At 36.2% G+C, this 13300-nt stretch overlaps 1 protein-coding gene across 1 annotated transcript; it reads left to right on the top strand.

Annotated features, from left to right (window-relative positions):
• The first annotated feature begins 11882 nt into the window (after positions 1–11882).
• On the top strand, positions 11883–12251 carry LOC129310742 (uncharacterized). Its single transcript, XM_054952660.1, has one exon. The coding sequence runs from the start codon at positions 11883–11885 to the stop codon at positions 12249–12251; it is 369 nt and encodes a 122-aa protein (XP_054808635.1).
• Positions 12252–13300: the final 1049 nt, after the last annotated feature.

The raw sequence follows: 13300 nt of genomic DNA, 5'->3' as shown, positions 1-13300 counted from the left end.
TTGACATTGATCTTGGTAAGGGTTTTTTGTGATGTGCATTTACTTCTTTCGTATTATTGCCACATTGATTGTAATTTGTAGAAGTTCATGAGCTAGTATTTTAATGACTTGAAACAATGTTTTTTCTTTTATTTCTTTGTCTTAAGTTTTCTTTTGGACCTTTTTCACTTGATTTTGCCCGGGTGAAAAGCTAAGTGTGGGGGGAATTGATAGAACACATTTGTTACCCACTTTTATTTGTCAATTAGGACCATTTATTAATGATTTATCACCTTCAAGTGCACACATTGCATTAGATTTGGAACTTTGCCTAAGTTTCTAAAATCAGTGCACTAGGGGCATTTTGGTCTAAAAAATGAACTTTTGAGAAAATGTACAAGAAAAATGACAAAGTGCATTTTATGTCCAGTTGATGAATGGTGAAATTATATTTTTAAATTCATTTTAGTTTGGGAGTAATTAAATAAAAAAAGTCAACACTTTCTTAAGTGTCTTAGTTTCCTAGTTTTTGGTTTGCCTTTGTGTGAAAATTTTTATATAATTTGTGCAGCCTGAAACTTGGTTAATTTAATAAATTCTCCCTTCTAATTATGAATTTAATTCTGGACATGAATTAGATTTTATTCTATCATATGCTATTTAATTGAATTATGTGATTTATGTGACATAGGTGGCATGTGACTTGTGCATCAATTGGGCAATTGAGGTCAACACTCCTTGAGGACAATGGCTGATGGTTTGCACGTGAATTATGATTATTTTGAGGGATTAGATCAGCTAAAATGATGTGGATGACACATGGGAAATTAGGCACACATTGAATCATCTACAAACCAATAGGAAGTTGCCACCTTGCAAGTGTGACAAGGCTCCCATTTACATTTTAATTTCTTTTTCCTTATTTTAATTAAGCTTCAGCTGATGGGAGACACCAAGGAGCACGCCATTTTAAGTCCCAAATGGGATCCAACACATATCTCATTCATCTTCCACATTCTCCTCTCTTGTTCATAGTGTTCTTCATTTCTCTCTTTTGTTCTTCATTTTCCAGCACCCTAACCTCCATTTTCAGCCACCAAACCTCCACAAACTCATACCATTCTTCTCCTCTCTTCATTTCGTTCCATCCCTTCCATTTTCACAAGGATTTGAAGCTCATTTTCATCATTCAAGAGCTATGGAGTTTGGCCTTCACAAGCAATCACTAGGGTTTTCTTGAAGATGAAGATTGGCTAAGTTTCTTTGTGGAATCCTAGAGAGATGAAGATGGAGGATGAGTCTTGAGCTTCAAATTGGCTAAGTTCTTTGGTTTCCTATCCTCTTCTCTTTTTACTAGATGGTTAGATTCCTAATCTAGGTTTTAATCATCTTAGCTTATAAATTCTAATTTGAATTTGATGTTGATGTAAAGAGAGAGGATTGTTTCATTTAATTTCTTCCTTGGACAGCCATGACTAAATTTTGCCACTCTTTGTTTGGCACATAATCTTGTGTTTTTCAATTAGTGAATTTCTTGTGTTAATAGCATAATGGTTGTGGTGTTAATGCTTGTGTTGTGAGTAGCTTGACATAATCTTGTGGTTGCTCAATTTATGTGTTTGACCATGGCTGTTGAGAGAGGATTTTGAATGAATCACTTGGCTAATGTCTTCACCAATTGGTTAATTGAACTAGGGACTTTAATCTAAGATACTTAGGGAGGTTAGCTAATTAGGTTAATTGGCTTAGGATAATTTTCTTAAGTCATGACAGCTTTAGTCAAGAGTAAAGGGAAGCTAAACTTAGCCTAATCATGAGAAGATAATGAGTCCAAAATCAACTAATCTCTAGGGTTCCATTATTGTAAAAAGGGAAGTTCATTCACTCACTTTCACTAGCATTTTAATTACTTGCATATTAGGTAATTAGTTTAGATAATTAGATAGATAACTAAATTCCTACAAACTTTGGTTGATTTATTTCACTAGATAACTTTCAATTAGACTTAAAACCATTCCTTGGGAGATGACCTAGGGTTGGCCCTATATTGCATTAGGGTTAGCTTTAGTGTAATTTTGAGGATAAGCGACTAATTTCCTATCAAACATCCATTTCAATTGCATGCATTTCATCACAAAAATAAAGTTAGGATTTGGTTTGTGTGCTACATCATGTAGTACGTGCACCATGGCATATGGCACAGAGCCACACGTTTAGCCTATTCTATGTCATGCATTGTGATGTGATGTGACACTATATGTCCAAGCATGCCAATTCGAATTTTTGCTATCATTTTGATAGCAAAAATGATGAACTTTCAATGTGCTCCCTTTTCACATACGACATCCGATAGGAGTGATTCAAGCACCTACACAAAGCTTAGCTCATAATCTAGCTAATAAGATATGTTTGGACACTATCTAAAGTCAGTACCCGTGGCACGCTTGTAAAGATTCTCAAAACTTAGACATAAACCTTATATCTCTATCAAAAAGTATACTCTTTGGCACACCATGTAGCCTCACCACTTCTCAGATATAGATCTCTACCAACTTTTCCGAAGAATCACGATCGAATGATCTGAAAGCTAGAAAATAAGCCAATTTTATAAGTCTATCGACTACAACCCAAATGGCATCATGTCTTGACTGAGTTCTTGGCAACATAGTTATGAAATCTATGGAAATGCTATCCCACTTCCACTTAGGAATATCCAATAGTTGCAGGCATTCCTACTGGTCTTTAATGCTTTATTTTAATCTTCTGACAGGTCAAACACTAAGTCACAAACTCCATAACATCTTTTTCATACCAGGCCACCCCCAATACGATCTCACATCTGGGTACATCTTTGTAGCTCCTGAATGGATTGTGTACTTACTATAATAAGCCTCATTCATCAAAATGACTTTCCTCATATCAATATTATCAGGCACATAGATCATGTCTCGGTAAACCATAAAACCATCATCATTGAAACTAAAATCAATAACTTGATTGCTTCAATCTCTCCTAATCCTCAAAAGACTCTTATTTTCTTGTTGTGTCATTCTTAACTCCTTCCAAAAATCATTGCTAACTTCTATAGAATAGGCACCAACTAATGCCTTTAATAGTGCATCTTGCTGCAACTCAACAAACAATTCCATCAATCTATGCTCCTTAACCATAAGACTTGCCACATGCAAAGTCTTTCAGCTTAATGTGTCAGCAACCATATTAGCTTTACTCGAATAGTATTTCAATTCATAGTTGTAATCCTTAAGAAGCTCCATCCATCTTCTCTACCTTATATTTAGTTCCTTCTTATCCATTAGGTATTTTAAACTCTATATGTCTCTAAATATAGTGAATATTGCACCATACAAGTAATGGTGCCAGATTTTTAGAGCAAAAACCACTACTGCAAGCTTTAAATCTTGTGCAGAATAATTCTCTTCATGCAATCTCAATTGTCAATGAAGCATAAGCTATAACTCGACCGCGCTTGCTTAAGACACATCCAAGACCTCTCAAAGATGCATTTATATATACCTCATAAAGTAACCTAGATTAAGGATAATCAACACTAGTTGTTGTGGTTAAGTTCTCTTTCAGCTTCTGAAATGTCACTTTATACCAGTCATCCTATATATAAGGTTGATATTTTCACGTTAGCTTAGTTAAAGAAGAAAACTATCTGGTAGAAACCCTAGATAAATCCTCGATAATATCCAGTTAATCCTAAAAAATATACATATCTCTGTGACTGAACTAGGGTTATCCCCACTTCAATACTGCATCAACCTTGTGTAGATCCATAAAAATTCCATCTACAGACACCACTTATCCTAAACTCACACTTTTCTTAATCAAAACTCAGACTTATTGAGCTTGGCATACAACTTCATTCTCAAAATAGATCAGGATGTTGTTTATAAAGATTGTTATAAACTGATCTAAGTACAGCCTAAATATGTGATTTATATAGTCCATGAATATTATAGGTGCGTTAGTCAAACTGAATGGCATAACTAAAAACTCATAATGGCCATATTGGTCCTAAAAAACTGTCTTGGGTACATCCACTGCATTAACTCTCAACTGATGATATCTTGACCTTAAGTCAATCTTAGAAAAGACTGAGGCACTAGTCATTGATATAAAAGATCATCTACCCTTAGCAAAGGATACTTGTTCTTCACAGTTACCTTATTCTTACTATTGATAGTCTATACAAAGATATAGACTACCATCCTTCTTCCTCACAAACAACACTAACGATTCCTAAGGTGATACACTTGGTCTGATGAATCCTTTCTCTAGTAAGTCTTCAATATGCTTCTTTAATTTTGTCACTTCTAAGGGGGACATTCTATATAGGGCCTTTAATATTGGTTCTGTTCTAGGAATAGGAATTAAATCAATTGAGAACTCAATTTCCCTTTAGGAGGTAATCTAGTCATTTCATTGAAAAATACCTTTGGGAACTCACTTACTATCCTAATCTTCTTGATTGCACCATCATACACAGTAATAGTTGGAAAAAAAAATACCATATAAGCATCATAACCTTGACGAATCAACTTCTCAGCACTCACTACCGTAGACACTTAGGCTACCCTGAAGAGTCCACTATTGCACTTAACACCGATAATGAAACCCCTTTCTGACACAATCAAGCATAGCATTGTTTGCCGTTAGCTAATCTATGTCAATAATCATATCTATTCCTCTTATAGAAATATAAATCAGATCGATCTTTAAAAAATCCTATCCTTAAATCAAATCTCCATGCCCTGATACGTTTTTCTTGTAATACTAGATGAACAAGAAGGCGTCGTCACTTTCATAAGCACATGTAATTCTTGCAATAACATATTTAATCTACCTACACTCTCCTTAGACACGAAAGAATGTATGGCACCCGAATCAAAAAGTGCCTCTATAACATCCTAAAACTTGAAATCTGAAAAAGTTGATTAATTAAGGGATAAATTAGTTAAAAATATGATTAATTTATTTAATTATGTTTGTGGGTGGCCAATTTGATTTTTGGGTCATATTTGGCTCTAAATTTTTGGATCAAGTTGGGAGACATCGGGGGGAGCAAAATCAAACTTGTTACCCACTCTATCATGAGTTGTGGCTTGCATGGCATGCGTTGTGGCACACGGCACAGTAGGCAACTTAAAATTTTAGAAATGATCAGAAATTGACAAATTTTAGGGTAGAAAACCTAGAGCACAAAGGGAGCAACTTTGGGCACTACTAAGGCATCAATTTAGAAGGATTTTAAGGATAATTTGGGTCTCTAAACTCTGGGTAAGTTTTCTACCCTTCTCCACTACCTTTTTATCATTTTCCATTGGATTTGGAAAACTGAGAATTTGGTCTGATTGGATTAAGCCATGAGCCAATGTTTTACAGGTTTCTATTGACTCTAAAGGTTTAATTTAGGTTTATTAATCTTGGATATGTGGTAATAGGAAGCTACTTTCTTGTTTGGTGAATTTTGGATCAAGCCTTAACTTGATCATAGGGTGTTGAAGTGTGATAAGTAAGATATTAAGTTTTATATTGTAATAGAGTTAGAAAGAGACTTAAAGGGATTGTGTGGACAAATTATAATCTAACAAATCTCTTAGTTGAGAATATGAGTGAGAAGTGGGAGAATTGGGGAGGTTATTGGTAGTTAATAGTGCTTGTATTAATTGAAAATTAATATATAGTACTTGTTGTTGTAGATTGTGGTGTGGGAAGACTTACCTTGACACAAGAAGAAATTAGTACCATGGGTAAACCCTTTTAGCAACAAAAGTATTGAGGTAACTAGATAATTTGCATTGTTTATTACCTTGTATTAGTTATTCTCAAGTGCTTTTCTATGATTTGTTGAGTATATATGTATAAATTCTTTAAAGGTTAACTATTTTAAAAAAATGAGTGGAGTATTGGTTTGTGAAATTCTATATTTTTGAAGCAAATGATAAGATTTTTTATATTAATTTAGAAAGTTGTTTATGCATGGTCAAGTGGAGATATGTAGTAAAATGTGGCATATTAGAGGGTGGGAGGTCACCTTAGTGGAGCTAGTGGAAGATTAAATCCATATAGTATTGCTGGCACCTCAGGACGCCAGGTGTAGCATTTACTCTCCTTGTGCCTGAAAATGGGTGCGGTGTTGGAGACTTACTCTCCTTAGTACCCAAAAGGGCGTGGAGTTAGAGATTATGCTCCTTAGCATTCGTAGGATGCGATGTTGGAGTAACAACACCCCAATTACTCGTAATAGTGGGAAACAGTAGTCCAGAAGTGGTTTAGGACACCTTGGCCGGGTAGTCCTACCATGAATGGTGAGCTTGGGGACCATACATGTGGTTTAGTTCTGTGAAATAGCCTACCGGTTCGATTGAAAGTATTGGAGGACTAGATGGTTAGGGATCATGCATGTAATTTGTGGTGATCTTATATGATGTGATTATGTTACTTATTTTAATGCTTGTTTATAACTTGGCTTGTTAATTAATAATGTAGATTATCTTAGTTACTGAGATTTTTATCTCATCCCGTGGTTACCATTTTACAGGCGCTACAGCTGAGACTAAGCGACAGAAGGAATCGAGCAAGGATTTGTAGATTGCTAATCGAATTGTAATGCCTGATTTTGGTTTGAGTTGTGTACATAAACTGGTTATATGATATTATATGTTGCCAACTAGGAATGCATATCATTTTGATTGGTTGTACTTGTTTCATACTATGTTGTTGTGTATTTTAGCCCAATATTGTATATGAGGTGAATATGTGGCAATTTTTATGGTGATGGGCTAACAAATGCTAATACAAGTGCAAGGAATGTTTTTATATGTGGTGACAATGTAATTGTAATATATTATATGGCAATAGAAGCCAAATAGTGCATGTAGTGTTAATTGTATGTTTTGGCCATATTGGGTGAAATGGCCATTGAGTGGCCAAATTTTGTGTTTGGTATGTTTTTGTATGTTTGATTGTCATTCAAGTGTATTTTGGTCTATTGAACTTGGTTCAAGCCTCACAATGGGTTAATAGTATAAGTTATGAGTTTTAGGTACTTGGATGCTCGAAAACCTCTTTAAAAAACTGACTTTTGCATCCGAGTGTCTAAAATTCTCATACGGTGTTAGATTGTAATGAAATGTAGCATTAGTTAGCTTATTGAATAAGCTTCGTGTAGGCACTTCAATCACTCCAATCAGACATTAGATTCGAAAATGGTGCGCATTCGAAGTTCGTCTAGAAAAGCTATCATCAACACCTTGCTATCATGGACACGTGCGCTACAGCGCATTTCACGCAATTCGCGACGCATGGTACAGTGAGAAAACTTGGCTTTTTGTGCCACATGCCGCAACACATAGACCAAAACACTTAAAAATGACATTTTTGGCCATGTTTTGAAGTGGTTTGCTTCCTAAAACTTTTTCATGCTTCCAATGCCTATTTAAAACATTAAGTTTGAGCTCAAATTATCAATTTGAAGGGTTTTTGTAAGATCTCAAATATTTCACAATTATTTTTAAAAGATTATTAGTTTTAACCCTATATGAATAATGTGAGCTTAGGAGCAATCCTTGCTCATAATTATGATTGTTTATTGTGATTGTGTAGTAAATTTTGGTAATGTCAAGGTAGACACTATTGCATTCATTCTCATTAGTTGGCAACTTTATGTACACAACTCTTTCCCTTTGTCTCATTTCCTTTATTTCCCACTAATTCCCCTTTTCTACTTGGTTTTTCCTTATGAGGGGAGAAAAATGGTTAGAAGTACTTAAAATGTCAATAATTTACTGGAGAATGATAGGCCTATACCAGAGGTACAGCCGAAGATTACAAGTGGAACAACAATAAAGGCCTCAGGTTAATGATGCAATTCTAGAAGAATTGCGAGATATGATGAGGAATATTTAGAGAACATACAACACCACGACACTCGGCTCTATAATAGAGGTCGTGGGGAGGAACAAAGGAGACAAAAGGAAGTTTATGAGAGCATATTAGAACCATCTCATGGTTCTGGTAGTTGACCTAGATCGTCTAGGATGAGAGCGGATGAAGATGTTCAAGGGATGGCTATTGATCAAGCATGGAGAACTTTCTCTTGGTTTAACCCTCCAACCTTTAATGGAATTATGAAGGAAGGAGAAGCGAAGAAATGGATAGAGAGAGTTGAGACCATCTTTGAGGTCGTACTGTGCTCTATGGAACAAAAGGTGATTATAGCCATAGTATATCTTGTTGAAAATGCTAAACACTGGTGGAATTTTGTAAGACCAGTAGATGGACGCTAGCTAACATGGGAACAATTCAAGGAAATGTTCTTTGATCATCAATTTCCTCTAGCATTTAAAGATGAGAAAGAGGCCGAGTTTCATGCATTTCGGCAGGGAGATCTTGATGAGGAAGCATTTATTTAGAAGTTTAATCAACTATTAAAATTTTTTACTTATTTGAATGAGACTAATGATAGTGAGTGGAAGGCCAAGAGGCTTTTGGAAAAGATGAGGCCTGAATATAGATAGCAAATTGCTCTGCTAGGAGTAACCACATACATTGACATGTGTAATTGGCTCCAAATTGCAGCAAAAAAAGGGTCAGGAAGTAGAAGCAGAAAAAAGAGATGAGATAGTCATGGGAGGTTCTCGTCCTCCTTAGGCCCTTCTGGAGGAGTCTCTAAGAAGATGGGTCATGGCCCGAGTAGTTCTACAGCATTGAGTAAGAAAAGTTTTATTAAAGGATCACAGACTCAAGGAACATTTCAGAGGGGTGGATCTAGGAGTTTTGGTGTTCCACACCATCCCAACAGGCTTCTAATATGCCTGCCTCGACCTTAAGTACAGCTTGACCACCACCATATGCTAAGTGTGGGCGGACACATCCTGGGAGGTGTTGGGCATGTTTTCAATGTGGGAAACCTGGCCATCTAGCAAGACAATGCCTTGAGGGAAGAGTAGAGATGGAAAAGCAGAGATCTAGCATTCCAGGATGAGTCTGCACACTATCTCAGGAGGAGGCATGAGCGTCATCGAATTTGATAAAAGTATTATTTCTATCTGCAAGCAGAAAATTGAAGCATTATTTAATTCTGATGCTACACATTCATTTATTTCATATGAATGTGTAGAGAGGTTGGGACTTCCTTTGCATAAATTTCCTTATGTGATTAAAGTGTCTACGCCATCTGGGTCATCTGATATGACTAGTAAAGCATGTTTGAATGTAAAAGTGAGGTTTGAAAATTATTCAACCACTCTTGATTTGATCCGGATTCCTATGAAGGGTTTGGACGTGATTATCGATATGGATTAGTTGATGGCAAATAATGGCACCTTGGACTGTGCTAGGAAGATAGTTTTTGTTACCGATACATACTATACCAGCTAATATTCCTAATGAATCTAAGCTCTTATCAGTGGTACAAGTAGAGAAATTGATGCAACAAGGGTGTATGGCTTATATGGTTTTCTTCTCAGTGCATGGGATTTATAATGGAAGTATTGATAAGATTAGGGTAGTGAATGAATTCCCTAAGGTATTTACTGATGATATGTTCGGTTTACCTCTAGAAAGGGAAGTGGAATTCACGATAGACCTAGTAGCAGGAACTGAACCAATCTCAAATGCACCATATTGGATGTCACCAATAGAGTTAGTTGAGTTGAAGAAGTAGATAGAGTAGTTACTTGGGGATCACCTGTGCTCTTTGTTAAAAAAAGGATGGTAGCTTACGGCTCTGTATTGATTATAGACAGTTGAGTAAGGTAATGGTGAAGAACAAATATCCTTTACTAAGGATTGATGATTTGTTAGATCAATTAGTGGGAGCTTCGGTTTTCTTAAAAATTGACCTGAGGTCAGGATACCATCAATTGAGAGTGCGCCTGGAGGATGTGCCTAAGACAGCTTTCTGTACCAGGTATGGGCATTATGAGTTCCTAGTAATGCCATTTGGGTTAACAAATGCGCCTGCAGTTTTTGTGAACTACATGAACTGCATATTTAGGCCTTACATGGATCAGTTTGTAGTGGTATTTATTGATGACATTTTGATATATTTTGAAAATGAGGAGCAGCATCCAAAGCATTCGAGGATTATGCTATAGATTTTAAAGGACAACAAGCTCTATGCCAAGTTTAGCAAGTGTGAGTTCTAGCTACGAGAGGTTTGATTTCTAAGACATGTTATGTCGGCAGAAGGGATTGTGGTGGATCCTCATAAAGTGGATGCAGTGTTAAAATAGGAAAGACCTAGTTCTGTGACTGAAATATGGACTTTTTTGAGACTGGCTAGATATTATCATAGATTTATCCAGGGTTTCTCTCAGATAGCTTCATCATTAACTAGGTTGAACCGAAAAGATCAGTCATTCATTTAGGATGACAAGTGCAAGATCGCATTTCAAAAGTTGAAGGAGAAACTGACTACAGCACTAGTGTTGATTATTCTTAATCCAAGATTGTGATATGAAGTGTATACAGATGCATCTCTAAAGGGTATGGGATATGTGTTGATGCAAGATGAGCGAGTAGTGGCTTATGCCTCTAGAAAATTCAAGCCACATGAAGAGAACTACCCAACCCATGACTTAGAGCTTGCCGCAGTTGTGTTTACACTAAAGATTTGGCGGCATTATTTGTATAGAGCAATGTTCAATGTTTTCAGTGACCATAAGAGCTTGAAATATTTAGTAGATTAGAAGGAACTTAATATAAGGCAAAGAAGGTAGATAGAGTTCTTAAAGGACTATAGCTTTAAAATTAAATACCATTCAGGGAAAGCAAATGTGGTTACAGATGCCTTAAGTCAAAAGTCATTACATGTCGCTTATCTAATAGTGCAAGAGCACAAATTGCTAGAATCCTACTTGGATATTCAGCATGACTCATCAGAATTTACTTTGTGTAGCCTATATTCCACAAAGATTACTAATGAGTTTTGGAGAGAGTTAAGGATAGCACAGCTTGAGGATGAGTATCTATTAAAAATTTAAGAAGATGTGGAGGAAAGGCAAACCACAGACTTTGGGTTCAGTGATGATGGATATGTTGTACATCGAGATTGGGTTTGTTTACTATATGAGGGTGATTTGGGAAAGAAAATTCTAAATGAGGCACATAAGAGTAGATATACAATTCACCCTAGAGCAACTAAGATGTACCAGGATATGAAGCAGTATTGGTGGTGGCCTGGAATGAAAAGGGATGTTATAGATTTTGTGTCTCGGTGTTTAATTTGTCAAAAGGTTAAAATTGAGCATTAAAGACCAGTAGGAACCTTACAACCACTAGAGATACCGAAATGGAAGTAGGATAGTATATCTATAGATTTCATTTTGGGATTACCAAGAACCCAATCTAGTCATGATTTTATCTGGGTGATTGTAGATAGGTTGACAAAGTCAGCCCATTTCTTGGCAGTGCAAATAAGTGATTCATAAGAGAAGTTAGCAAAGATTTACATTCGGGAAGTTGTGCGGTTGCATGAGGTGCCAAAAGATATTGTCCTGATCGACCTGAGGTTCACCTCGATTTTTTGGAAAGTGTTGCAGAGAGCAATGGGTATTGAATTAAGATTTAGTACAGCGTATCATCCACAGACTGATGGACAGACAAAAAGGACTATACAAACTTTAGAGGACATGTTGAGAGCTTGTGCCTTAGAACTGAGAGGCAATTGGGATAGCCATCTTCCTTTGGTTGAGTTTGCCTATAATAATAGTTTTCACTCTAGTATAGGGATGGCTCCCTATAAGGCACTATATGAAAGAAAATGTTGATATCCTCTTTGTTGGATTGAACTAAGTGAGAAAAGCATTATGGGACCTAATATTGTGGATCAGACGACGTAAAAGATTCAAATGATAAGGCAGAAACTTCTAATGGCTCAGAGTAGGCAGAAGAGTTATGCAGATAAACGGCAAAGGCCGTTGGAGTTTGAGGTTGGTGATCATGTTTTTCTAAGAGTTTCACCTGTGATAGGAATCGAGAGGTCAATCAAAGTAAAGAAATTATCTCCTCGATTCATGAATCCATTTGAGATCTTCAGGAAAGTTAGGCCAGTTGCCTACCAAATTGCCCTGCCACCACAATTATTTAGGATTCATGATATTTTTCAAGTTTCTCAACTGAAGAAATATCAACCTGATCTATCTCATATGATTAAACCTAAAGAGGTAGAGCTGCAAGAGAATATGACTTATCGAGTAGAGCCAGAACAAATAGTAGATGTTAAAGATAAGCAATTATAGAACAAGACTATTCGACTGGTTAAGGTGGTGTAGAAAGGAATGGCTCCACACCACCTTAACTTGATCTTGGATATGTGGTAATAGGAAGCTACTTTCTTATTTGGTGAATTTTAGATCAAGCGTTAACTTAATCATAAGGTGTTGAAGTGTGATAAGTTGAGATATTAAGTTTTATGTTGTGATAGAGTTAGAAAGAGATTTAAAGGGATGGTGTGGACAAATTCTAATCTTAACAAGTCTTTTTATTGAGAATATGAGTGAGAAGTGGGAGAATTGGGAGGTTATTGGTAGTTAATGGTGCTTGGTTAATTGAAAATTAACATATAGTACTTGTTGTTGTAGATTGTGGTGTGGGAAGACTTACCTTGACACAAGAAGAAATTTAATACCACGGGTAACCCTTTTAGTAACAAAGTATTAAGATAACTAAATAATTTGCATTGTTTATTACCTTGTATAAGTTATTCTAAGGTTCTTTTCTATAATTTGTTCAGTATATATGTAAAAATTCTTTAAAGGTTAGCTATTTTAAAAAATGAGTGGAGTATTAGTTTATGAAATTCTATATTTTTGAAGCAAATGGTAAGATTTTTTATATTGATTTGGAAAGTTGTTTATGCATGGTCAAGTGGAGATATGTAGTGAAATGTGGCATATTAAAGGGTAGGAGGTCACCCTAGTGGAGATAGTGAAGATTAAGTCCATATGGCATTACTGGTACCTCGGGACACTAGGTGCAGCATTTACTTTCATTAGCGCTTGAAAATGGGTGCGGTGTTGAAGACTTACTCTCCTTAGTACCCAAAAGGGCGCGGAGTTAGAGACTATACTTCTTAGCATTCATAGGATGCGGTGTTGGAGTAACAACACCCCAATTACTCGTAATAGTGGGAAACAGTAGTCCAGAAGTGGTTTAGGACACCTTGGCCGGGTAGTCCTACCATGGATGGTGAGCTTGGGGACCATACATGTGGTTTGATTCTGTGAAATAGCCTACCGATTTGGTTGAAAGTATTGAAGGACTGGATGGTTAGGGATCATGCATACAA

This window comes from Prosopis cineraria, unplaced genomic scaffold (assembly GCF_029017545.1).
Source record: "Prosopis cineraria cultivar Desert tree isolate PC_DT_omini unplaced genomic scaffold, ASM2901754v1 PC5, whole genome shotgun sequence".
Lineage (NCBI taxonomy): Eukaryota > Viridiplantae > Streptophyta > Magnoliopsida > Fabales > Fabaceae > Prosopis > Prosopis cineraria.
This window is presented reverse-complemented; position numbering and strand designations above follow the sequence as displayed.